Source organism: Rattus rattus, chromosome 7, assembly GCF_011064425.1.
Source record: "Rattus rattus isolate New Zealand chromosome 7, Rrattus_CSIRO_v1, whole genome shotgun sequence".
Classification (NCBI taxonomy): domain Eukaryota; kingdom Metazoa; phylum Chordata; class Mammalia; order Rodentia; family Muridae; genus Rattus; species Rattus rattus.
Window position 1 is genome coordinate 95,034,862 of NC_046160.1, and position 25,104 is coordinate 95,059,965.

General features: G+C 43.0%; 1 protein-coding gene across 1 annotated transcript in view; it reads left to right on the forward strand.

Annotated features, from left to right (window-relative positions):
• The first annotated feature begins 1,980 nt into the window (after positions 1–1,980).
• Susd6 (sushi domain containing 6) overlaps positions 1,981–25,104 on the forward strand; it is a 61,068-nt gene continuing 37,944 nt past the window's right edge. The window contains exons 1-2 of the mRNA XM_032908043.1: positions 1,981–2,222; positions 7,677–7,905. Of these exons, the coding sequence (XP_032763934.1) occupies positions 7,785–7,905 (121 nt within the window). The 5' untranslated portion in view covers positions 1,981–2,222; positions 7,677–7,784. The remainder of the gene's footprint in view (positions 2,223–7,676; positions 7,906–25,104) is intronic.

Here is a 25,104-nt window from a genome sequence, read left to right on the forward strand (position 1 = left end):
GCCTGATGGAAGAAAGAACACTCACCGTCATGAACTGAAGTCAGTGTCAGATCCATTCTATAGCTCATGCTTCGTGTTTTCCACCTCACATAGTCCCAGAAGATCGGTGTCATCAGTTTGCAGATGGGAACTGAAAAATACTTTCCCTCGACCATCCAATTAATACTGTCCAAGTGGACCCGAGATCTGCCCTGGTCTGCAGTGCTGTTTCTGGGAGATACTTAGTGAAGCTTTTCCCTTCCATTGGTAAGGAAATAGAAGCATAGGAAGTGAAGTTTTTCATTGTAGGTCGGCCTATCAGTCCCTGGTAAGCCTCTGCCTTAAAAAAGTGGCTTCCTGGCTACACATTACACATTTATGGATGAGTTCTTCGCTTCCTCGATTTTTCTGTCAGAGTCAGTTTTGCTTTGTTTTCCCCTCCTCATTTCTCCTTCATTTCTCTCTCTTCCTTAGGCTCCTGCAGTGCTACATTGTTCTGCTGTGTTGAAGTGGTTGGCTTTTTGTTTTCTCTTTCTCTCTCTCTGTTAGATGTTTGTTGTTTTTGGAACACTATGTGCTAGATGCTGAGCAAATGTGCTGGTGGGTGCTTACGCTCTAAATGGAAAGTAGACTCTTGAGCTTACTGCAGTGCGTGGGGGAAAGACGCTAGAGTTCGGAAGATGGAGGTGGAGGGGCTGCTGGGAGAGATTTAGCATCTCTTCCTTTTAGTTAGAGTAGAACATCTGTAGAGTTTTTCAGAGGAAATACTTTTGGGTCACTTCTAGAAGGCTTTGAATTCCTTAGACCTGAAAGGGCCTTGGGAGCCAGCCAGGCCCATCCCTAACTAAGCACAGGGAAGACTAGGTGACTTGCTTGAGGACAGAACCACTGCCTAATGCTGAAGCTGGGCCTAGCTTAGCTGTCTCCTCCCGGGCCAGGTACCTGCTGTAGTCAAAACTGCGGCCAGGTCCTAGAAGACTGAGCGACTGAGCGAGGATATGGTAGTGTGTCACTGGTATTCCTGCTTGCCTGGGTCTGGGAGAAATGTGATGCACTGAGTGTATCAACAGCAAAGCAGCTTTTCTGGAGCATCACAGGTTGTAAGGAATATCAGAGCAATTCAAGAAAGTCTCTGGCACATTCCAGGAACGTTTAGGTGGCTTAAGAGGAAAGCTGAGGGTAATTTTTATAATTAGGAGCAGATTAAATTTCAACAAAAGTTATTTTTACCTAGGAGTGGTGGAGCATAGCTATAGTCCCAGCATTTGAGAGGTTGCTTGCAAATTCAACGACAGCCTGGATTACTACTCCCCCCACTTCTCTCCCCTTTCCCTTCCTCTCTCTTCCTTTTCTCCCCTCCCTCTCCTCCCTTCTGCTTCCTTGCTCTGCCCTGCAGTGCAATGGGTAAGGTAAGGTTCTGCCAAATGTTCCTCAAATCCCAATAGAAGAAATTGTGGCTGGTGAAGCACTGAAATGTTACTGACTCAGAGGAAATAGAAGTAGATGACTGGAAAATCCTGGAAATTCCAGGAGGAAGAAGGAAGGCACCTACAAAACCTCATACTGTTTATAGGGGTAGTAGGAGGTCTTCATGGTTCGAAGGTGAATGGGAGTGAAGGGGGAAATTCTGCAGTCCCTTCAAGGTAAGAGTTAAGGAAGGGCCTGGGGAGTCACCTTTTGATATTCTCCTCTGGGAACTTTGGGCTTCTTGTTACTATGTTCTGAAGTGTAATCAGGTGTTTCCATTCTGTTCAGACTTAGAAAATGGTCTTTGTCCTTTCCCATCATGTAGCAATGTGAGGGTTGGTGTAGATAGTTGCTCAAAGGAGTACAGTATCTTGTTCTACACTCTTACTCTCCCTCACCCCCTTCTGTATTAGTCTGAGATAAGAAAAGGTTTCAAATTGGTTTTCTCTTCCCAATCCCCTTTCCTGATTAATGGATACATGATTCATGGTTTATCTAATAATTCATCCTAAAAATTGTATGTGGACTGAAGTTAACATTCCAGTACCTGGGAATCAGGGTCTTCTGGGTCAGGCCCTTTTGAATCAAGAGAGGAAAGCTCAGCATGGCATGCATGGCCCCACTACTTCAGCAAGACTGACTTTCTCCACAGGAGTGGAGGCATCTGGGCAAGTGGACCAAGTGATGTGTGCCTGATCTACCTAGTGAATAGGGTGCCTGCTAGTTCTTGTTGCTCGACCAGTTGCTACTTTTCAAGCATTGAGATAGTTTTGAAGGTAACTCTTGGGCACCTTTAACCTTTCTTAGCCGGTTGTGTCATGAACCTGGACAGTAACAGTAAGCAAGTAGCATATAAACTGTGGGCTCAAGTTGCAGGTTCTGGCGAAGACTACACAGAAACCCCAGGTCTAGTTAACAGAATTTCTTCTCATTTTTCTTCTTGGACCGTCTGAGCTTCATCAGAACCTAGAAAGATAGTTAAGTAAATGATACCCCTCTCCCACTTTACAGAGGAGGAAACAGGTAGAGATGAGATAAGTGACTCCCCTAAGGTTAGAGTTACAGCTTAGGGATAGTATGGAAGTGTAGGGGCAGAAATGAGTGCTCTTTACATGGGCAGGACGCAGGTGCAGCCATAGGTTTATTGGTGTTGGTTCACAAACATGAAAGGCCAGCACCTTGTCTTTGTGGGGCTGACCATCTGTGATCTATAGCTCACGGAACTTATTGCTACTGCCTACTTTGAGGACAACAGCTATGTTCCTAAGAAAGAAAACCAGAACGGTGAATGTAGGCTTTCCATGTCTTCTCTTGCCCTGTGTTTTGGAGGGAAAAACTCTGCTTGAAGAGACCTGGGTTACACAAAGAGAAATATAAAAGCATTAAAGAAAAATTCTATGGATGAGATGAGACCTGAGAGTCATTCTTAGAAATGGAAATAGAAGCCAGAAAGCCTTGCTGTCTCTCACCCCTGCTCACCTAGAACTTCAATTGTCACATTTCTATGAGGGCGGACGAATACTCGCTTTGAAAATTGAGGTATGGCTTGCCTTTAATCCCAGCACTCACTTGGGAAACAGAGGCAGGAGAATCTCTGAGTTTGAGGACAGCCAGGGCTATGCAGTGAAACCCTATCTGGAAAAATAAAAACAAAAGAAAGGAAAAAAAAGAAGAAAACAGAGGCTTAGTTCCAGTTACTTGTTTTCAATCATGTATGGTTTGGGTTTTGTTTTTTAAATAGAGGCTCTAAGGCTGGAGATGATTCTGTGGTTTGAGCTCCTACTGCTCTTCTAGAAGACCCAAGTTCAAGTTTGATCCTAGCATCCACATCACATAGCTCACAATTATCTAAAACTCTTAAAACTACAAGGGTTTTGAAGCCCCTGGCCTCCATGGGACCTGCATGGGCGTGCATATACCTCTTACAGACACACAAGTATACGTAATTAAACATAATCAAAATAAATCTTTTTAAAAAGTAGAGGATGAAGCAGGAAGCACTATGGTACATGCCTGTAATTTCAAATTCCAGTTCTCTTTGGGAAGAGGGAACCTTAAGAAAATGCCCTCACCAGATTGTCCTGTGGGCAAGCCCGTGGTGCATTTTCTTGACTGCTAATTGATGTGGGATGACTAGCTCACTTGTGCAGTGCCACCCCTGAGTCATATAAGAAACAGGCTGAGCAAGCCACGGAGCAGGCCAATAAGCAGCATTTCCCCCATTGCCTCTGCATTACCTCTAGTTTCCAGTTTTCTGCCTTGTGTGAGTTCCTGCCCCTGACTTCCCTCAATATTAACAGTGCCTGGAAGTGCGTGTGCGTGTGTGTACGCGCGTGTACGCGCGTGCTTGTATACATGTATATGTACAGTCCTGACCCACTGACTTCAGGTTGCTTGTGTGAACATGGGTGGGAGATTATTTACTGGAGTGTGGCTGACTACTAAAGAAAGTGATACCCCTCTCCCAATTTGGTGTTGTTTGAAACAGGGTCTCTAATACCGTAACCCAGGTTGACCTTGAAGTTATAGCATTTCTGTCTTTCTGTTTTGAGTTCTGAGGTAATAGGTATATAGAACCATACCCAACTGAAGACTTTAAAATTCTGTGTTTAAAGCAGTTAATTCCTTATTTAGATCTGATTACTGTGACTTTTTGTCCAAATTAGCTGGGATTTCTTGCAGCTGGTGATATTCTGGGATCTTGCAAGTTACCTTTCCTTTGTTATTTGGAAGCAGTAACCTTAGCTCATCCTTCACATAAATACTCCATTGATGACACACGTTTGTTTTCCCATTTTGTAAAATCCACACACCACTCTGCATTTTGTATTTGATCAAGTACTAGGTTTTATTGGCCTCTTGGTTCAGGTAGCTGCCTAAGCAATAAGAGAGGCCAGCAGTTGGTGAGAGAGAACAATCGGGAGCTTGTACTCCTTCACCTTCTCTCCACTCTCTGTCTCCTCCCACAGTTTGGCAGTCTCCTGTCAAATGCAAGGGCCTATGCTATGCTAAAAATTCCAAAATGAGTGATATACTGTCTCCGCCTTCAAGGAACACTCAGTCCACTGAGGTGAGGTGGATAAATAGATTTACTAGCCAGTTCAAGTCGAAGTAGTAAAGGGTTCCAGGTAGCCAGTTCTCCTGGGAATAGGCATGGTAGGAAGTGTCAGAAAAGGACTCATCTGGAGATGACCATAGGGCTGACCCCTTAAAGTGACTATTCTTAGAAGTTTGTTGAAGAAATAGACACAAAAGTCATGCTACATTAAATTGATTTGTATTTTATCTCTTTGAAAAGTTAATATGCATACAAAGTACAGAGCTCAAGAAGATTGAGAGAATGCATATAGTAATTGTTTTTGTATTTTTTGCTTCTTGATTTTTAACCATTCAGTTCTCCTTTCTAAAGGCAATATTTCTTATGCATTATTCCTGAGGGAATTTGGTGTATATAAGTGTGTGTGTAACATACACCCTTTTAAAAACCCAAGCATGGGCTGGGCATAATGGCATGCACCTATAATCCTTGGGGGTTGAGGCAGCAGGATGCACTGAACAGTATTTTTAAGTACTATAACTAATTTAGCTTTTAATTTTCAGTGTTTTCCTTTTCTAAACAATGTTCTTGGGTGTCCTACAGATATATATATATCAGAGAATAAGTACTTTTCGGGACCTGTGTTATTAAGTTGCCTTCCAAAGGCATTATATATAACATAAAAAATGTTGAGATTATCATCTGTCTTGACACAAATTCTTTAAAATTCCTTCCAGAGTGGTCTTAAAAAATAAAATTGCTGTGCTGAGACAGAGAGGTGGATTAGTGGTTGAGAGTGCGATACTGTTCTTCCAGAAGACAGGAGCTGCCATATCTAGCAGCTCACAACTGTGGTCCTGCAGTTCCAAAGGATTAACACTCTTCCTCCAACCTCTGCATTCAATATGCATATACCTATACATAGAGAAAACATATATATATAACTTTAAAACAATAACTGTTTTAAAAATGTGCTTTTGTAACTTCCCTACTTAATACCCTTGTCAGTGTTACTTAATTTTCAAGTAGACTTTGAACTCCTTGGTCTAGCCTTCTTTTAACCTTTGCCAGGAGCACTCTCGATTCACCTGATATGGTAAAACCTCCCTGCTTCCTTCCTCTACAGCCCCCTCTCCAATATATCTCACACATCATTTAGGACTCAGACCAGCATCAGCTCCTCTGGGTAGTATTGTTTAACTCCTGATCCTCATGTGCAGGACACCTAAGGCATTACCTTACATATACCCACTCACCACTTAACTATGTATTGTGCATGTGCTGTGGTATGGCACATGCTGACGGCATTCTTGAAGTTTCTCAGCTGTTGCCTTAAAGAGATGACTGAAGAACTCCTCATAGGGTTATCTAGTGTGGATATACTGAAGTGGTAGCACCACGAGGCTCATTGCTCATCTGTCATTAGCCAGCTAGGGCACTGGACATACCCTGTAACATCTTTAACCTCTGACTTTAAATACCACCACCTCTTTTTGCATCTTGTCGAAAAGCAGTAGCAGCAACGAATAGGCTTAAATAGGCTGTACACTTTGCTTGAGTTAAAACCTTTCACAGAGAGGAAACTGAGCTAAGAGCTACAAGGAACAAATATTCCAATATAGGCGTTCCCACTCTCTGATTTGTATGAATGTGAACACAGCCTGCATATGCATAAACATACAGACCTCCCTGTGAACCCCTCTGTCCATAGCTTTAATGGCTCAGTTTAAAGTGAGTAAAAGCCAAGGACCAAAGATGCTTTTGTCACAATTGCCAGGGGAAAAGAGGTGAAGACTAGTTAGTGGCTAGCCCTGTTCTTGGTTTCTGACTAATGTTCACTGAAGAGTCTCATAACTGCTCTATTTATACTGAGAGAACTCCTGTTACCTCTTGTTTTCTCAGGGCAGGGAGGACATGGGTTTGAGTCAAGGCTTCAGACATATATTAAAGTCTGGTTAACATCTTTGGCCAATACTCAGGGAGTCCTTTGTTAGGATTGTAGATGGGAGGCCCTCTGATCTGTGCTGTTAGAGCTTTACATTGAGTGTATGGAAAAATTTTTTTTTCTTTTTTTTGGAGCTGGGGACCAAACCCAGGGCCTTGTGCTTGCTAGGCAAGCGCTCTACCGCTGAGCTAAATCCCCAACCCCTGGAAATTTTTTAAAAGGAAGTATGTTATTTTTAATTACCTTCTATAAGCTAAAATATATGAATAAGTAGTAAATAACTGAGTAAAATAGGCCCACTTTATGTTTTATCAACCCAGCATCTTCTCTACAGACATTTAGAAGAAAATACTCCTTAAATTCTTGACTGTTACTTGGTTTTGTTTGTTGTTTGATTGAGACAGGGTCTCTCTGTATTGGTTGATCTGTGACTCCTTTATAGACTAGGTTGGCCTTGAACTCACAGAGATCTCCCCAACTCTTCCTCCAGAACACTGAGATTAAAGATGTGTGCCACCACACTGGGCTTGATTTTATTTTTTTTTTTTTTTAAACGATACTTCTTACTATTCTTCCTAGGTCAGTCTGAACCAGAATGGGTGGTAGGGCCATTTAGCAACTACAGCCTATAACGTTACCCCCCCCCCCCAGTCATAGGTGTGTGGGTTGAGCCTTGAATAGTTTGAGATTCAGGGCTGTTGAAAGAGCTCCTCAGGGGCTTCTAGGCCTCTGATAAGCTAGCCTCCTTGCCCTTGGCTCCTGCTGCTGCATTCCTTCTCTAGGCGGTGTAGTTATTCCTTTAAGACGTGTGCTCACTCTGTTTTTCCTTTTGGTTAGCTGAAGTTGCTTTGAGGCCAAGTGACATAGGCGGAGCAGCTCTGTGTCAACAGCTGCTTTCTGCTGGAGCCCATAGGCCAGTGGTCCTGACAGAGCAGCCAGTTTCTGAAAGAGACACTGGCCTGGCCAGCCCAGCAGGTGATGTACAGGTGAGCTGGAACCGTCCCCTGTCCCTTTTCGAAAGGGTCTGCCTCCTAGATCAGATCCTGACAACAGCTGGTGGCAAGCTTTGGCAGCTCCCCACGAGGAGCTTCTGTGCTTGTCTCCTCTCGGCAGTGAAGATTCAGTCTCTAGAATTCTTCCAACTTTGTGTGTGATTGTGGCTTCCTTGCAGTGTTTGCATCTAACCGACTTACAGCTCAATTTTTCACTTTACTAAGTCTTTTCTGTTTATTTGTTTGTTTGTTATAGGTGAAGCTACTCCTCGCTGGCTTTAGGATTCTTCTGGATTTTAAAGTCGTTCTTTAAAAAAAGAAAAAAAAAAAAAACAAATAAGTAAAAACCTCGGACGGATAAAAGATGTGCCATGGCAGGATAGCACCAAAGAGCAGCTCAGAGTTTGTTGTGACTTCCGTCGGCCATGGAGTGCTTCTTCAACTGGTGATCCTTTGCAGTCTGCTGGGAGACGGATTAGCCTCCGGTAAGTCAGATCTGCCATTTGTGTTTGGGAGGGGAAGACTTTATACCAGGGTTTCTCCGGGAGCTTGTGTCTTGCTTTTTGTTAGGCAGTTCAGGAAGAGCTTTTTGTTTGATTGGTTGGTTTTGTTTTGTTTTATAGTGTGGTATGTACAGCAGGAAGCCAGTTCTTTGAAGCCTGATAGAGCGAGATGGGGAACCTGCTGCTGATTACTTTATCGTCTGTCCCCCCAGCTGTTGGCATCTTCAGCAAGAGAAAACCCAGGGGCTAGGGCACAATATACAGGGGAGGAAATGAGCTGAGTCAGACTGCCTGGGTTTAGAGCCCATTCCTATCACTGCCTGTGGCCCTGAGCACATCACTGCTACTGTGCGTTTCTGGTTTCCTCAGCTGCAGAGTGGGTTAATAACAGTACCTACCTCACTGAGGGTTGTAAAGGTATTATTAATGTTACATAGTAAAACACTTAATGATGTTCACTCTTTTGTTTTTGTTGTTTGCTCATTTTTCCCCTTGCTTTTCTATGCCTCTTCTCAGACCAGGTACATAGTTGAGATACTGTATCTTAGTGAAAATAGGGCCTAGTGACTGACGTATATATATTATAATTCTGGGCAAAGCCACCTAACTGTCCCATAGCTCATTTTCTTCATGTGTTAAGTGAAGAAGTTGACTATAGAACCTTGACTGTCATTTCTAGTTCCTCAGTCTGTATTTTTATAACTCTGAGAGCTTTTTTATTGAGGATGATAAGCTGGAATGTTCCTAGGAGAGACTGAGAATGCAGGAGTGAGCCATTTTGAATTTGTTGATTCTCGATGCATTGACAGTACTCTAAAGTCCCTAATCACTTCACTTTGTGCAATCCAGACCTGGCATTTCTTCCAAAAAACACATACTTGGATGTTCTGAGCAGACCACTGGATGGCAGGCCAGAACCATCTCTGTATCTGTGAGTCCTGGTGTGAACATTGGTGTTTGACAATAATGAAATCCTTGCCGGAGTTCCTTAGAACAACCGGGACGGCAGGTTTCTTGGATTTGTTCCCTGGAGCGGGATTGCAGAGTTATCCTGGAGTGGGACTTTAGTGGTGATGAGGCACATTATATATGGCCGAGGCCTTTCTCAACTCAGTGCTATCTCTTCTATTACTTATCATTTCTCGTACCCTCTTACCCATACATTCTGATAGGAGGGTGGGCTTATCCGTTTTTTGCATTATTCTGAACTGTTGAGAGAAACAGTTATTGACTCAGTTGTTCCCTTATAGCCTTCCCTACTATGCGCATACTTCTTTTCTGATTCCCCTCCTAGCCACGAGGAACCCCAGTACAACCTCTGGTACCATTGATGAATGGGATCATGCTTGTAGGAAAAGGAAAACAAGACTGGCCTACACAAGGTCTCCAGAAGTGATAGGTACAGAAACACAGTGTTAAAGTTGTCATGCTTACTGTTCTTAACTTCAGAGCAGAAGCTAGCAAACTGCTCCATGCTAACCCCCCACTATGTAGCGAGAGCTAGCCTGGAAAACTTGATTTAATGCTATAAGACAGGTTGGTCTTGAGTTTGAGGACCTCCTTCCTCTAACTCTTTAGTGCTGGGATTACAAATATGTACCACCACTTGGCTTGCTGCCTGCTTTGTATGACCTGCATGCTAACCATATTTTTAACATGCTAAAAAAAAAAAAGCAGAAAAGTAATATTTTATAACATGTAAAAATTACATGAAATTCAAATTTCAATGCCTATAAGTTGGATTTGAGTGGAACATGGTATGCTCATTCTTGAATATATATTGTTTCCGGCTACTTTTGTGCTGTAATGGCAAAAAGTTTAATAGGTATAGTAAAAACCAGTGGCTAAAGTATTTGGCTCTTTGCCTATAATCCCAGCATTTAGGAAATTTAGGCAGGAGGATTATCCATGAATTTAAGGCCAGCCTGGGCTGCACAGTGAGACCCTGAGTCAGACAGACAAACAGAGGATTGGGTTCTTTATAGAAGCTTTGTATTCCCTGCCCCCATTCCCCACAGTTAGCCTAGAACAAATGCTGCTTGGTAGGTATGTGCTTGAATGAGACAACTGTCAGAGCTAGAATAAGGGTGAACTGCTCAGCCAGATTTCAGAGGTTGTACATTTGCCTGAGGTCTTAACAGCTAATGGTAGGTCCTGGAGCAGAACCTGGACTAGTGCCTAGGAACCACTGCAAACTGCCTCTCCCAGGATTTCTCCTGGGAAGCCGCCCTAGCATGTTAAGCTGCATTGTCGCTGGCAGAGTATTGGAAGTCTTTAGCCCCTTTATTCTCATTAAGCCATCTCACCCTCTCCACCTTCCTTTTTATTGCTCTATGCTTTCTTCCTTCCATTTCCACCCATTTTCCACCTACCCAACCCCTTCCCTACTTTCCACCCAAAGTTTCAGACTGGCTCGATAAAGGAATTATTATTCTTCAATGTGGAAAAACTATCTGTTTATAATGTGGGCTCAGACTAGAATGGAAAAGTTGAAGCTGTTTTCTTTCCCTTCCTCACTGCAAAGACTCTTTCCTTCCACCCTAACATTCGAGTCATTTTTATTCCTCATGAAATATGTACTCTCTGGGAGCAGAGTGCAGACAGGGAGAAGGGGCTTCACCATTACTAAGATCCAGTGTGCCAACATTGCTGCCAGTGTTTTCTCTCTGTGAAGTAGCTTCTAGGGGAAGGTGATACTACTCTTTAGCCTGAAAACTCAGAGCACACCTGCAAGGCTGTGACTGCCATGAGCACTGTGTCAAGTGCGCACCAGGAAACCAAGACACTCAGATTCAGTGAAGCTAAAGAAGGGCAGTTCCTTTCAGGAAGAGCCCCTGCTTCCCCTTCGTGAGTGAGTGATGTGTGTGGAGGAAAGGGGGTATTGGGAGGTGTGCATGCATGTGAATGTGAGTTCCTATACCCAAACATGCGTGTGGAGGCCAGAATAAGACATTTGGTGTCTTCTATCATCTGAACTGCCTTGAGACAGGGCCTCTCACTGAACTAGAAGCATTGTTTTGGCTTCCTGGCTAGCCAGTGAGCTCCCAGGAGCCCCTTATTTCTAACCCACAGTATAGACACGTGTTTTACAAGCTTTTTATGTGGATGCTAGGGATTCTAACCTCGGTCCTCAGGTCCTCCAGCTTGAATGGCAAGTGATCTTAGCCTACTAAGCCATCCGCTCCAGACCCCACCTCCATTTCTTACCTGGTTTTGTAGCTGCTCCTGAACAACCTTTTCAGAGATATCTTAGAGTGAGGGTTTGTAAAAATCTGTAGCCTTGCCACCAGTGGACCTTAGTAGACAGTAGACATGCTCATATGTCATACGTATTCATGGCTGTGATAATCCCATTGGACCATAGATAATGCATTCCCTAGAGGCATTATGTGAGCCTAGCCTGTGATTATAAAATCACATAGAGTCTTGGCTATAATCTCAGCTTAGAAAGAAAAGAATCCAGTGTAAAGGGTCACTTGAGAGTTCTAGGGTAAAATTACATTATGTTTGGGGTTTGAGTTCCATAGCCATCCTGCCTGCCTGCCCTTTCTTCCATCTTCATTCTTCAGGGTGTTTGTTTGTTTGTTTTGGTTGTTTTTTGAGGGATATTGAGGCTGACCTTTAACTATTTAGTGATATTTCTTTTTCAACTTCTCTTTTTTTTTTTTTTTTTCCCGGAGCTGGGGACCAAACCCAGGGCCTTGCGCTTGTTAGGCAAGCGCTCTACCGCTGAGCTAAATCCCCAACCCCTCTTTTTCAACTTCTCAAGTGCTAGGATTACAGATGTGTGTTATCATATCTGATTTTGCCTCTCTCAGCTGTAGCTCAGGATTTGGGATTATACTAGCAAAAAAGTATTAGAGAAGCATTAACCAAAGGCCAAATTTTCCTTTGGTTTTTTCTTTAAACAGAGAAGATTACTGGAGAGTCCTTTTTTAGATATGACAGAGGAAGCATATCTTGTTATGCAGAAGCATATAGAAACACAAGTCATGGTCTTCATGGGAAGATCAGAATTAACAACAAACTGTGCGTATGCTACTCATATTGTTTTTCTTGGACTAGAGAGGAACTAGGATCCCACTGTGGGACAGTCTCTCCCAGCTCTGTCTCTGCTTGATCTGAAGAAACTTGAATTATGTATGACCTTGGGCAAATCACTTGACCTCTTCCCACTGCTATTAAAGAGGAACAACAATCTTTAAGGATGTCAGGTTGGTGTGTTGTATAGACTAATAAAAATGATTGGAGGGCACATGACATATGTAAGGCGTGATGTAACTTCTAAATAACAACAGAGTTGTTCTGTGACCTACGGTTGAGTCACTGCACAGGAGACTTGGAAGACAACACCTTTGCTCTCACGAAAACACGGAACTGAAGACCCTGAGTCACTGTTTGTCCAGGTTAAGAGATTTGGAGCAGGTGTTAAATTTGACTGGTGAGGAAGGATTGATTACTTGAGGAATCCCACTTGTTTTCTAGAAAGCTCATGTTTGCATATTTTGATGATCTCAGTTGAGGCGGCCTGCTGACTCAGATCAAAAGCTTTTCGTTCTCTGTCCAGAAGATGTTTACTGACAAACTCAGTATTCTTTGTTTCTGATCGCCCTCTCCCCTATTGCCATGATGCGTAAGACCATGTTAAGCATCACAGTTCACTATGCGATTTTGAGATAGTGGGAAAGGCAGCCATCTGCATCTCTACACAGCACAGTGAGAAAGAAAAGTACTTCATTTTGTTGAAGATAAAAGTGGTTGAGAACCAGATTCTCTGTGATAGGATGTGGCTTTGGCCCTAAGCGCTACCGTATCAGAGAGGTGTTGTCAGACCCCTTTGGCTCACCTTACCATCTCAGGAGAACCTGAGTTAGCTCTTGTCCACCACACTGGGGATGGTAGGGTAGCAGATAGGAAATGTGCATAAGGAGCACCATTTCTGTGCCTCGTGGAGAAAGGACCTGAGGTGGGTGTTGGGTAGCTTAGCTGGGCACATCGTTGCAAGTGGTGGGACTGGCTGATAGTTATGTGTAGTCTGACTGTTCTGACTTTGCTGATGTTGGCCTCTCAGTACTTAATAGTAGGTGTTCTTGGATCCATTTCTTAGGTTTCCTGATTGAAGGGTGAAGACCAGCTTCAGAGACTTGTTCTGCTAGTGAGTTAAGACTGTGTTCTTTCCTGTATCAAAATGGTATAGGAGTCATCTCTAGGTTCCATGTTTCCCTCTGAAGCTGTGTTCTTACCCACATGGCTGTTGGTTGTTTGGTTCCAGTTTAGGTACAGGGTTTGCCAAGGCAGTTCTATTCTTAGAAAACAATGGGGGCCATAGCAATGCGTTTCTAAACGAGGACATAGTTCCCAAAACATCCGCAAAGCATCTTCCTGTCAGCTGCAAACCCTTTGACAAAAGTGATGTAATCTCTCCATGGGGTAATTACCTGTGACTATAAAAAGACTGAGGATTGTGGTCGGAGGCTGGGTAGGTCAATTGCTGGGTTTGTCGAACCCTGATGTCATTGAAAAATTATTCTCCGTAGACTAATTGTGCCATGCTTAGAACATTCAGATACAGGATAACTTTGTACTGTCTTTCTGACAAAGAAGACCTGAGCCCACCAAACTGAATACCTGTTTGAATCTCAATTGGTTTAAAATCCTCATTAAGCAGAAACTCACATCTGTTCCCAGTTCATCCCTTTACTGTGGTCTAACTTGTTAACTTGGAGTTTTTTGGTTTTTTTTTTTTTTTTAACCTGTCTATCCTTTCATCAAAAGGAGACGACAACATGCTAAAATCAGAGGGGAGAAAAAGAAGAAGAAAAATTGAGTTGGTAATCAGAGTCTGTGATGTAGGTAGGTTTCTAGATGAACTCTTTGTATTACCTCCTACCCACTGGAAGATTCCAGTGTTCTTTGTCACTCACAGTATATGAAGGGTGTGAGCAGCTTCCCACTCTGGGTGGCTTATGTTACTATGGCTGTGTGCCAGGGCTGTGGTAAGATAGGCATGACCTTGGCCTGCCTGGTATTTACCTTTGGAGCCCAGAGAGACAGCAACATTTAGAAGACACCCTTTCCATGGTGCCCTGTGAATGAGACTTTATTGATAGCTTAGCGTTTCCAACTCACTTGAGCAAATTAAATACAAGGAAACCTGAATTCACAAGAGGTTAATATTAAATTAAGGTTAATATTAAATTCTTACAATTTATTTGTATAGAAGTGTGAATTGGTCAGATAGAGTCAATCCATGTGTACCTTCAGTAGCAGCTGTCATAGAGCCTCTGAGGTAGTATAGCTTTGTATTTATTGAATGTAGCTGTCATTGTGTCTGTATGTGTAGCATGTGTATATGTGGGGGCATATGTATATGGAAGCCTGAAGTCAACCTTTGGAGTCTTCCTTGATCACTGTCCACTTCATTCAGAGAGGGCCAAGGATCTCTTCTCACTTGAACCATAGCTTACCAATCTGACTAGTCTAGCTAACCAGCTTATTCTAGGGATCTTCCATTTTTTCCCCCCTTTTTTCTTTTTTTTTAAAAGATTTATTTTATTTATATAAGTACACTGTAGCTATCTTCAGACACACCAGAAGAGGGCATCAGATCCCATTACAGATGGTTGTGAGCCACCATGTGGTTGCTGGGAATTGAACTCAGGTCTTCTGGAAGAGCAGTCAGTGCTCTCCAACCCCCCTTTTTTCTTTTTTTAAACTAAATTAATTTTCTCTTCACTTTACATTCCAATATCAGACCCCCTCTCCAGTACTCCCTCATGCAGATTCTTCTCCCATTCTACCTTCCCCTTCTCCTTTGCAAAGGGGGAGCCCCCTCAGAGTGTTAGTGCCACCCCCAAATGCCTGACCCTCACTAGTCAAGTCTCTGTGGGACTAAGTGCATCCTCTCCCGCTGAGACCAGCCAAGGCAGACCATTTAGGGGAATGGGATCCACAAGCAGACAGGTAGCAGACTCAAAGACAGCCCCTGCTCTAGTTGCTCATAAGTTACATATGTACTAGGTTTAGCCTGTGCTTGCTCTTTGGTTGGAGATTCAGACTCTGAGAACCCCCAAGGGTCCAGGTTAATTGTTCTTCCTGTGGAGTCCCTCTCCTCTCCCCTCCCTCAATCCTTTTCCCAACTCTTCCATAAGACTCCTTGAGCTCTAGTTAATGTTTGCCTGTGGGTCTCTGCATCTCTTTCCACTGACTACTGGGTGGGAGCAGTTATGCTAGGTTCCTGTCTGTAAGCATAACAGTATCAATAGTGTCAGGTTCTTGCCCATGGGATGGGTCTCAATTTGGGACAGTCATTGGTTGGCCATTCCCTCCACCTCTGCTCTATCTTTGTCTCTGCACTTAGGCAAGACAAATTTTGGGTCGAAGGTTTTGTAGGTTACTGTCCTATCCTTCCACTGGGAGTCCTGCCTGGCTAGAGGAAGTGACCACTTCCAGATCCACATCCCCCCATTGCTAGGAATCTCAGCAAGAGTCACCCCATATATACCCTGGGCCTCTCCCATCCCAGGTCTCTGGCGCATCCTAGAGATTGCCACCACCACCACCACCACCCCCAGGCCAATTGCCCTTCTCTCTCTGGTCTCCTATCCCTATCCCCTCTCTCCACCAGGTCCTTCCTTCTATCAACATCTGGTACATGTTTTGTTTTGCTTTCTGAGAAAGATCGAACCATCTTCCCTTAGGCCCTCCCTGTTATTTGTCTTCTTTGAGTCTGTTGATTAGTGTGTGGTTATCCTGTACTTTATGGCTAATATCTGCTTATAAGTGAGTGCATACCATGCAAGTCCTTTTGGTTCTGGGTTAGCTCTCTCAGGATATTATTTCTAATTCCATCCATTTGCCTGTGAAGTTCATGATGTTCTTGTTTTTAATGACTGAGTAGTAGTACTCTATTGTATAAATGAACTACATTTCCTTTATCCATTCTTCAGTTGAGGACATCTGGGTTGTTTCCAGTTTCTGGATATTACGAAAAGGCTGCTAAGAGCGTAGTTAAGCAAGTATCCTTGTGAGGTAGTAGAACATCTTTTGGGTATATGATATAGCTGGTAGAAATATTAAGGTAGAAATTCCCAATTTTTTTGAGAAACTGCCAAATTGACTTTCAGAGTGGTTGCACAAGTTTGCACTGCTACCATCGGTGGAGGAATGTTCCCCTTGCTCCAAAGCCTCGCCAGCATGTGCTGTCGAGTGTTTTTGATCCGTGTAGCTCTGTATTCCATTTTTTAATTGGGTTATTTGGTTTGTTGGTGTCTAACTCCTTGAGTTCTTTATATATTTTGAGTATTAGCCCTCTGTAAGATGTAGGGTTGGTGAAGATCTTTTCCCAATCTGTAGGCTGTCATTTTGTCCTATTGACAGTGTCCTTTAACTTATAGAAGAAGCTTTTCAGTTTCATGAGGTCCCATTTATTAATTGTCGACTTTAGTGCTTAAGCCATTGGTGTTCTGTTCAGGAAGTTGTCTTCTATTCTGACAAGTTCAAGGCTATACCCTACTTTTTGTTCTATTATATTTAGTGTATCTGGTTTTAATTTGAGGTTTTGATCCATTTGGACTTGAGTTTGTGTACGGTGATAAGTATAGATCTATTTGTATTCTTTTACATGCTGACATCCAGTTAGACAAGCACCATTTAGTGAAGATGCTCTCCCCTTTCCAGTGTATGGTTTTGACTTCTTTGTCAAAAAATCAAGTAGGTACATGGGTTTATTTCTGTGTCTTCGACTTGATTCTATCGATCAATCTGTCTGTTTCATACCAATACCATGCAGTTTTCATTACTATTGTTCTGAGTACAGCTTGAAATCAAGGATGGTGACGCTCCAGAAGTTCTTCATTGGCCAGTGTTGTTTAGCTGTCCTGGGTTGTTGTTTTTCCATATGAAGTTGAGAATTGTTCCTTTAAGCTCTGTAAAGAATTGTGTTGCAATTTTGACTAGTCTAGCTAGCCAGCTTGTTCTGGGGAATCCTCCATTTCTACCTTTCCAATTCTGGAGTTAACAGGTAGGCTTTCATGCTCATCCAGCATTAACAAGATTCTAAAGGTCCAAATTCCAGTCCTCACATGTAAACAACACGCTCTTTAACCACTAAGCCATTTTCAACACAGAGTTCCTAATTTTAAGAGTCTTTTCTACCTAGATTCTTTGGCTTTCTAGAAATGGAGATTTCCCCTTGTTTGACTTGACTTGTTATCTTTGCTGATAGCTACATATTATTAACATACAATTGTTAAATTTCCAAGCAGCAATACAAGGAAAATAGATTTTTAGAGAGTAGAAAGTACTTTTGATATTGCAACTCTTACGGGTGGTGGGGCATATGTGGGTTTCAGAAAGGTAAGACTGAGTACATCAGGGTTACAAAATCTGCTATAGCTTTTATCATTCTGAGTAACAAGGAACACTTTATGAAATGTAGAGGGTGAGGTCAACACACGTCTCCTCCAGAGCAGGTGGAACATGTGTTGTCACTGGCTTAAGTTCAGCCTTGTTGACTCAGGAATGGCTGAGGACTGCTGCTGAGATTATTGCCTACAGACAACTGAGTGGTCATGATGGCAGCCTGCCCATGTTTCCCAAGCGTGGGGATAGGTGCAGATAGGGTCATAGGAAAAAGCCTCTCTCTCCTTACTGCTGGGTTGCAAAGGACCCAATGCTGGTTTGAACCAGTATACCTCACTGAGGTTCATTGATAGCTATGCACAGTTACTGAAACTTGCCAGTTCCTGTACTGTGACGTTAGCTAGAGAAAAAAGGAGAACTTTTTTGTTTTCTGAGCTTCCTGTTGTTTTGAGGTTGTTTATATTTAAGTTTCTCAGTCTTCAGTTCTTTTTTTCTTTTGGTTTTATGTGTATTAGCCCTTGATCTCATTGACGGCAGGGACAAAATTATATGTTGTTCCTTAGCTATACCCAGGCCAATAATAATCCCAAGAGTGTCCTGAGGAAAGTCCACTTTGGGTGTTAGCTCATTGTGGGTTGTCCTCTGTACGAGGACAGACAGAACTAATTCCAAGGCCCATGAGTAGTAGCAGCATGGGTACCTCCCTGTTGGTTTATAGTTCTTGGTAAGAAGATCTTTGTCCCCAACTTACTGGTGAGGAAGTTGAGAAGCATATGAAAGTTTTTTCAAACTGCTGGAATGGGAGTGGAGAGAAAAAAGAGAGGACTTAGTCAGATCCCAGAATCCATTGTAGAATGGGCTGATTTCCAGCCTGGGTAGGGATCTTGTAGCCCAAAGTAGAACCCTTTAGATCTGGAGTAAAGAAAAGGGAAGGGAGGAGAGAGGAGAAAAGAGGAAAATGAACAGGGTGAGGAAGACCAGAGTGGAGGGGAGAGATCAGTAGAAGAATATAAGTGAAAACCATGGCATCTCTGACCTCTTCCTTAGGCTGGAGTAGTGTTGTTTGAATGGGATTGACTTTATACTTTATCCATAGCCTCCTTTTTCCTGGCCACCTACCCTTTGTCCTTAAAGATCAAGGCTAAAAGGCATCTTATTCATCTTTGCTTGAAGATTAGCATCTTCAAGCCTATTCTCATCCTATTCTTCCCATGACTAGAATCCCACCTGCTTTCTCACCCTCCTTCCTACACATCTCTTTATCCTGCAAGATCCAGTTCAGGGTCACCTCTTTATAGGACACCACCTGTCCCTTACCACTTATGGGTTTGAATGAGAAATGTTACCCATAGGCTCGGGTGTTTGAAGACTTAGTTCCTAGTTGGTTAGGCGAGGTTTAAGTAGTGCATCCTTGCTGAAGGAAGCACATCTCAGTGGTGGGGCATGCTCTGAGAGCTCTCACTGTTCTTCCAGTGGCTTTCTCTCTGCTGTGTGCTTTTGATAAACCATGTGACCTCTCAGCTTCCTACTCCTGCTGCCATGCTTGTTAGTTGCTACCATTCCTCTGGAACCATAAGCCAAAGTGCACTCTTCCATTCACTGTTTGTGTTCATGGTATTTATTACAGCAATAGAAAGATGAACTAAGGGCTGGGGATATGGCTCAGTGGTTAAGAACACTGGCTGCTCTTCCAGAGGACTCAAATTCAATTCCCAGCACCCACATGAAAGCTCACAACTGTCTGTAACTCCTGTTCCAGGGCATCTGACACCATACATGCAGTCAAAACACCAATGTACATAAAATAAATGGCAAAATGTTTAGAAAGATGAACTAATAATATCTAAGGAACAAATAATATAATATGTACGTAAGTGGAGTGAACCAGAGTCTTTAGTCCTGGTCCTTTCTCTTAGGGGTATATCAGGATTTTCCCCAGGAATAGAATTCTAATGCCTGGATGTCTTTGATTTGAAAGAATCAACCAGTTTGATAAAACTTAGGAGATTGTGGCCTTGGAAAACTGAAACCTTTTGTTCTGAATAGTTGTATTAAAAGAGTTGTTCTAATTGTATTAAATTCTAAAAACTGGGGGCTGGAGAGATGGCTCAGCAGTTAAACTGAACGTACTGACTGTTCTTCCAGAGGTCCTGAGTTCAATTCCCAGCAACCACCTTGTGGCTCGCAACCATCTGTAATGGGATCTGATGCCCTCTTCTGGTGTGGCAGTATGTCTGAAGACAGCTACTGTGTATAAATAATCTTTAAAAAAAAAAAAATCCTAAAAACTTGTTCCAAACTCTAATGACCATGTGATGACTAGTAACTTGGTAGGATTTAGAATCATAATAGAATTATCTGGATATGTTTGTGAGGGGTTTTCTACTTTAGGTTAGTTGAGGCGGAAGACTTGCCCTAAATGTGAGTGGCACTGTTCTATAAGGCTGAGGTCCCCAAACCGAATAAAAAGGAGCAAGGAAAATGAGCAGCATTGCTCACGACTGCTTCTGACTGCCTGCCACACATGATTGCTGCTGCAACCGTCTGGTTGCAGTAGGAGCAGCTGTGTCACATTCTTGCCAACAGCCACAGTGGACTCTTCCCTCAGTGTGTGAACCGGAAGAAATCCTTTCTTCTTTATGTTACTTTTGTCAGGTGTTCTGTCACAGCAGCAGACAGATGACTAAAAGAGACCCAGACTTTCCCGGGTTGCTGTGCAACAGTTGGGTTTAGTATTTTCCTAATCAGCATCAAGTCCATTGTTTAGCAAGTTTGTGTTGACAGAGGTAAGCAGGAAGAGGTGTAGTAAGAGGAATGGCATGGAGGGCTCTCTGGGAGCCAGATACTAAACTGGTTTGTGATGGAAACTGTCACTTGTCAGCGCATGAGACCATCTGTGGCACCAGGAACAGCACCGTGCCCTGAGATTGAAGTGGCGCTATGGTATAGCACTCTGATTACTCTACAAGAACATGACGAGTGCAGGGCTAGGCTGAGGCCCTGCTCTGAGTTATGGTAGTTCCATGTGACATCTGCTCTAGTGAAGGAATCAAGCCCTACACTGGAATATACATAGAAAGGACTTCTGACAAAGATTGAGATAGTCACTGGGAAACTTTTTGTGGGGAGAGACCTGAAGGCAAACAGGAGTTAGTAGGCAGAAAAGGCAAGAAGGCATGGGAGGTCTAAAATGTCTTTTCAGTCAGGTTGGTTGGTATAAATAAATCCTAGTTCAGCCATGAACATGGTATGTTATTTTGAGCTAGATTCTCAAATTCTATCCCCTGTGGTTGAGTCTATAATGTTGGAATGGTACTGCACACACCAGGAAGGGTGGTGACAGATTAAATGTTGTGGATATGGTCACTGTTACAATATGGGGCCTTAAGGTAGCAGATCACAGCCAGCTGTTGGGGACCTTGGAAGGGAAGAAAGCAGTGTAGCATCTGCTGTGTGTCCTCTCAGAACTTGTCGTTTTGCTTTGGGGTGTGGGATGTTGTTTGTATTTGTGTGTACATATGCTTGTGGAGGCCAAATGGCTGGTCACCTGGGTGTCTTCCTTCATTGCTATTGATTTTTCTTTTTTGAGATAGGATCTCTCACTGAAGCTGGAGATCAACTAGGCTGGCAGGCTAAGACGTTCAGGGATCTTCAGTTTCTGTCTCCTCAGCAGCAGTTTATAGGCGCACCACCACGTCTGGGTTTTGACTGGGACTGGACTCTGAACTCAGACGTTCGCATGCCAATCAGTTTGCCAATTGGTACATCCCCTCAGCATTTCATTCCAGCTCCGTTAAAACTAGTAGTCAGGGAAACAAGATGAAACCTTAATGGAATCAAGGATACTGAACCCTGAACTGGCACACCCATTACTGTGGACGCTGAATGTATGATCACCTTCACTTTGGTAGAATATGTTCAGAAACCGAAGTTTCCAAAAAGAAAACTGGTGCCTGACCATGGCCTAAAATATTAATGAGCTTAAGACCACACAGCACTGAAAGGTTAGTGTCCTGAGTTTAGTGTCCTGCAGAGAGGCAGTGTGCTGCTGGTAGAGGTCGATACCGTTCCCAGTGAGTGTCGGAGCTGAAGAGGAAGAGGAACAAACTCTCCTGTAGGGTCTGAAGGATTAAAGCATGCAAGAAAAACAAGTGTTAAGGGATTGATTGAGTCTAATCAGGTAAGTAGGAAGGGTTAGAGGAAGAGAAAAGTACAAGTTGTGGGAGAAGACTGAGGATGGTAAGATTGGTAGTTGGTCTTCTATGTCCCTTTGAGACAGGAAGTGACAGGCTCATCTGTGCAGCCTGCCTGCGGGGAAGCGTCCACATAGGTCCCCCTTTTCCAGCCTCTCCTACCACTGCTCAGCTAGCCTGTGGAGACATGTCTGACAGAAGGTTCTTATTTCTCTGATGCACTGTGAAGAGTCCCCTGTGGATCTTGGCTAGTGTCATGGATTTCTTGGGGAGGCCAAAGGATGTGAGAGGTTCTTACTTGGTTAGGAAAGGGAGAATACTGAAGGTGCCATCTGGCCCACGTGGAGTCCTCATTTGAGATCTGCTCTCCTGGAGTAATTGGGGAAATCAGGTGAGGACTGCTCTATTTGATGTATTCTAGGTTGCAGAGAACTCTTAACAGAGATGGACTTTCAGTAAAGAAACCCATTGGTTCATACATCATTCTTAGTACCTTGTTAGGAAGCTCAGAGGCTTTGTGGTTCAGTTAGCTCTTCTTGCATTCAGAAGATAGGTCATTAGGCAATTTTAACAAATACAGTGTTGACCTTTTTTATGTCCTAGGTCATAATGGCTTTTGCTGGTAATCATTTTTAAAGTTGTATGTTTTATTTAGAGGATATTAATCAGTTTGTAATTTTTAATGTTAAAAAACAAGAGTGTGGGGGCTGGAGATTTAGCTCAGTGGTAGAGCGCTTGCCTAGCAAGCGCAAGGCCCTGGGTTCGGTCCCCAGCTCCGAAAAAAAAAAAAGGAAAAAAAAAAAAAAAAAAACAACAAGTGTGTGTGTGTGTGTGTGTGTGTGTGTGTGTGTGTGTGTGTGTGTGTGTATGTGTGTGTGTGTAAGTGTAAGTAGTGGCAAAACTATCAAAGTATGATCCAATGGAATTATTGTAGAATCATAATTATATGGAATTATTATGCTTTTTTCCTTCAAAATCTCTTTTCTGAATTAATATTGAGCTAATTTGCAGACTAAATTTATTGAGTGTATCTAGAACTTTCACATGTAATGATTTCTCATTTCTGAGAATAAAGAAAGTAAAAGAAGAAAGGGAAAGGTTATTGAAAAGGATTTTAAAACATTTAAAAATTTAAAAATTACGTGTGTGTGTGTGTGTGTGTGTGTGTGTGTGTGTGTGTGTGTGTGTGTGTGTGTGTGTACAGGTGCCTGCAGAGATCAGAGGATAGAATTCTCCTGGAACTGGAGTGACAAGCTATTTTGAGCTGTAGTTTTGGGTTCTGCAAACTAATCTCAGGTAGTCTGGAAGAGGAATATATGCCCTTAACTGCTCATCCAGCTCATCTCTTCAGCTCCCCAAATAATTTTTTTCAACAGACAATGGCCTATCAGACAAAGGTATTGTAGTTAGGACTGTGAATCTGGCATCTGTCTTTCTGTTCAGAATCAATCCTGTTGTGGACTAGAGAAACAAGAGTCCAAGGAAAGTATGCATGGGGCAAAGGACAGAGAGCAAAGATACCAGCAGAGTTGACAGTGTCGACCAGATTCCGAATGTGCATCTCAATACTGACTTCCTGGCACATACCAATGGAAACTCACTTCCTCCACTAGTGTGTACCAAAATTTGTCAGAGGACCCACAACATTTCTCATGATGAAACCCCTTATAAAAAGGAGTAGTACCTTCCTCGATATTATGTCCTGCCTCACTTTTGCCAGAAAACAAATACTTAGCCACTTTAGACAGGATTTGAGCAGAATGCCTTCATGCTAAATCTAGTCATTCAGAGAAGCTTGTGACCCATCTGGAACCTGGTCTCGCCAGTTAAAAACTGGTACAACCCTTCAGGTGGGGTTAGGGGCCAGGTATCAGACTTTTGTCCTAAGTCTATGCTGTCTACCCTCCAAATGGGGGTGCTTAAATGACTGTTCCATCATCACCTCGCATACTTGGAACCCTCAATGGCCTGGAACTCAGTATGTCCACCAGCTGGCCTTGAACTTAGATCTGCCTCCTGAGTTCTGGGGTTAAAGGTGTAGCCACCACTGCCCAGCACTTTGTGCTCATTTGCATGAAGTCTTGAGTGTTGAGCGGAGTAGAAGGGTGTGCTGGATCAAGAACCTAGTCCTACTTCAGTGGCAGTTATGTGGGCTCCAAACTAAAAATTCTGGACATTGCTTATGTTAAGAGGTTATATGTGAGGGAACTTACAGGTCATTTACCCCAGTGGCTCCCAGGTTTGAGTCTTCATACCCACTATAGTGTTTATTAAACACAGACTGTTAACCTGCACACAGCTTCTCATTCAGTAGATCTGGGATAAAGTTTGAAATTTTTACATTTCTCCTGAGTTCTGCTGGTCTGAGAATCGAATGTTAAGAACCACCAATTTACATATGGAGTGGACCTGTCTTACCCCTTTCAGAGCAAGTTTAGATCAGATGAGGAGAGGAAGTAAAGATCCTGAATCCACTCACCAACTTAATTTCATCTTTATGTATTTGGTAGGTAGGTTTGTTTTCGTTTTAGAGACAAGATGTGTAGCTCTGGCTGTTCTGGGATTCCATCTTGTTGACCAGGCAAACTCAACAGAGACAGACCCGCCTGCCTCTGCCTTCCAAGTGCTGGGACTAAAGGACTGCCCAGCAACAACTTAATTTTAAAACTAGAAAAATCTAAATGTTAAGGGAGGATCTGGAAGGCCTTTGCCTTGACTCCTCCAGATTTGCCTAGTTCTTGCAAACTATCCAACAGAAAGGGGCAGGACCTGGTAAGTCCCTGAGCTGGGTTACTTTGACCATTTCAATCCACCACTATTCTGCCCTTTCCGCAGACTGAGTTTTAAAAAGGGTGTTGTAGGGATCCTTTCCTGAGCTTGAACTTTGTGGTATGAAGGAACAAGAATCCTAACTGGGGTCCTGGCCATCGATAACCATTTCCAGGGACACTTTCCCAAAGGGCATGATGCCTCTAATGCTTAGATCTTTTTCTATGTCAGAAAGTTAAGCATGATTGTTAACTTGCTTTGATTTTTTTTTCTGTAAGGAGGGACTGTTAATATGCAGCACTGAATCAGAATGGCACCCAAAGACTGTCTTGCCAAAAGTGAGAAACTTGTGTGTTGCTTTCCTAATATCTGCTTCCAGAGAGGAGTGACTTAACATGCTGGTCATATCCCCACCCCTGTACCCCAAGGTCACCACACTACATTGCAAGGCCTCGTGGACTGATGGTCTGTTCTTATTTCCAGGGTGCACAGGATGATTAGTCAACATTCTCCACTGTCTGGCACAGTGTGGCTTGTGTGTGTGAGCCCCCCTTTCCTTACTGTAGTTTCTCCCTTAGTAAGACTTGGTACAGTTGTCTTCCTCTCCCTGCTCACTTCCATCCTTCCCTCCTTACCCAACATACTCCATAATTCCATTCTGTCAGAGCTGCTATGCATGTTGAGTGTATTAGCATATGCATGTTGATCACCAGAGATCATGTATAACTGTATGACATGTCACTCTAGGGCTCTCAGTTCCCTTCTTTTTGTCCATGTTATCCAGAGTAGCAGTGAGTTACAGAATGTTTTGTCCTAAGGGAGTTTGCTGTTGTGTGAGTTGAATTTGACCCTGTTT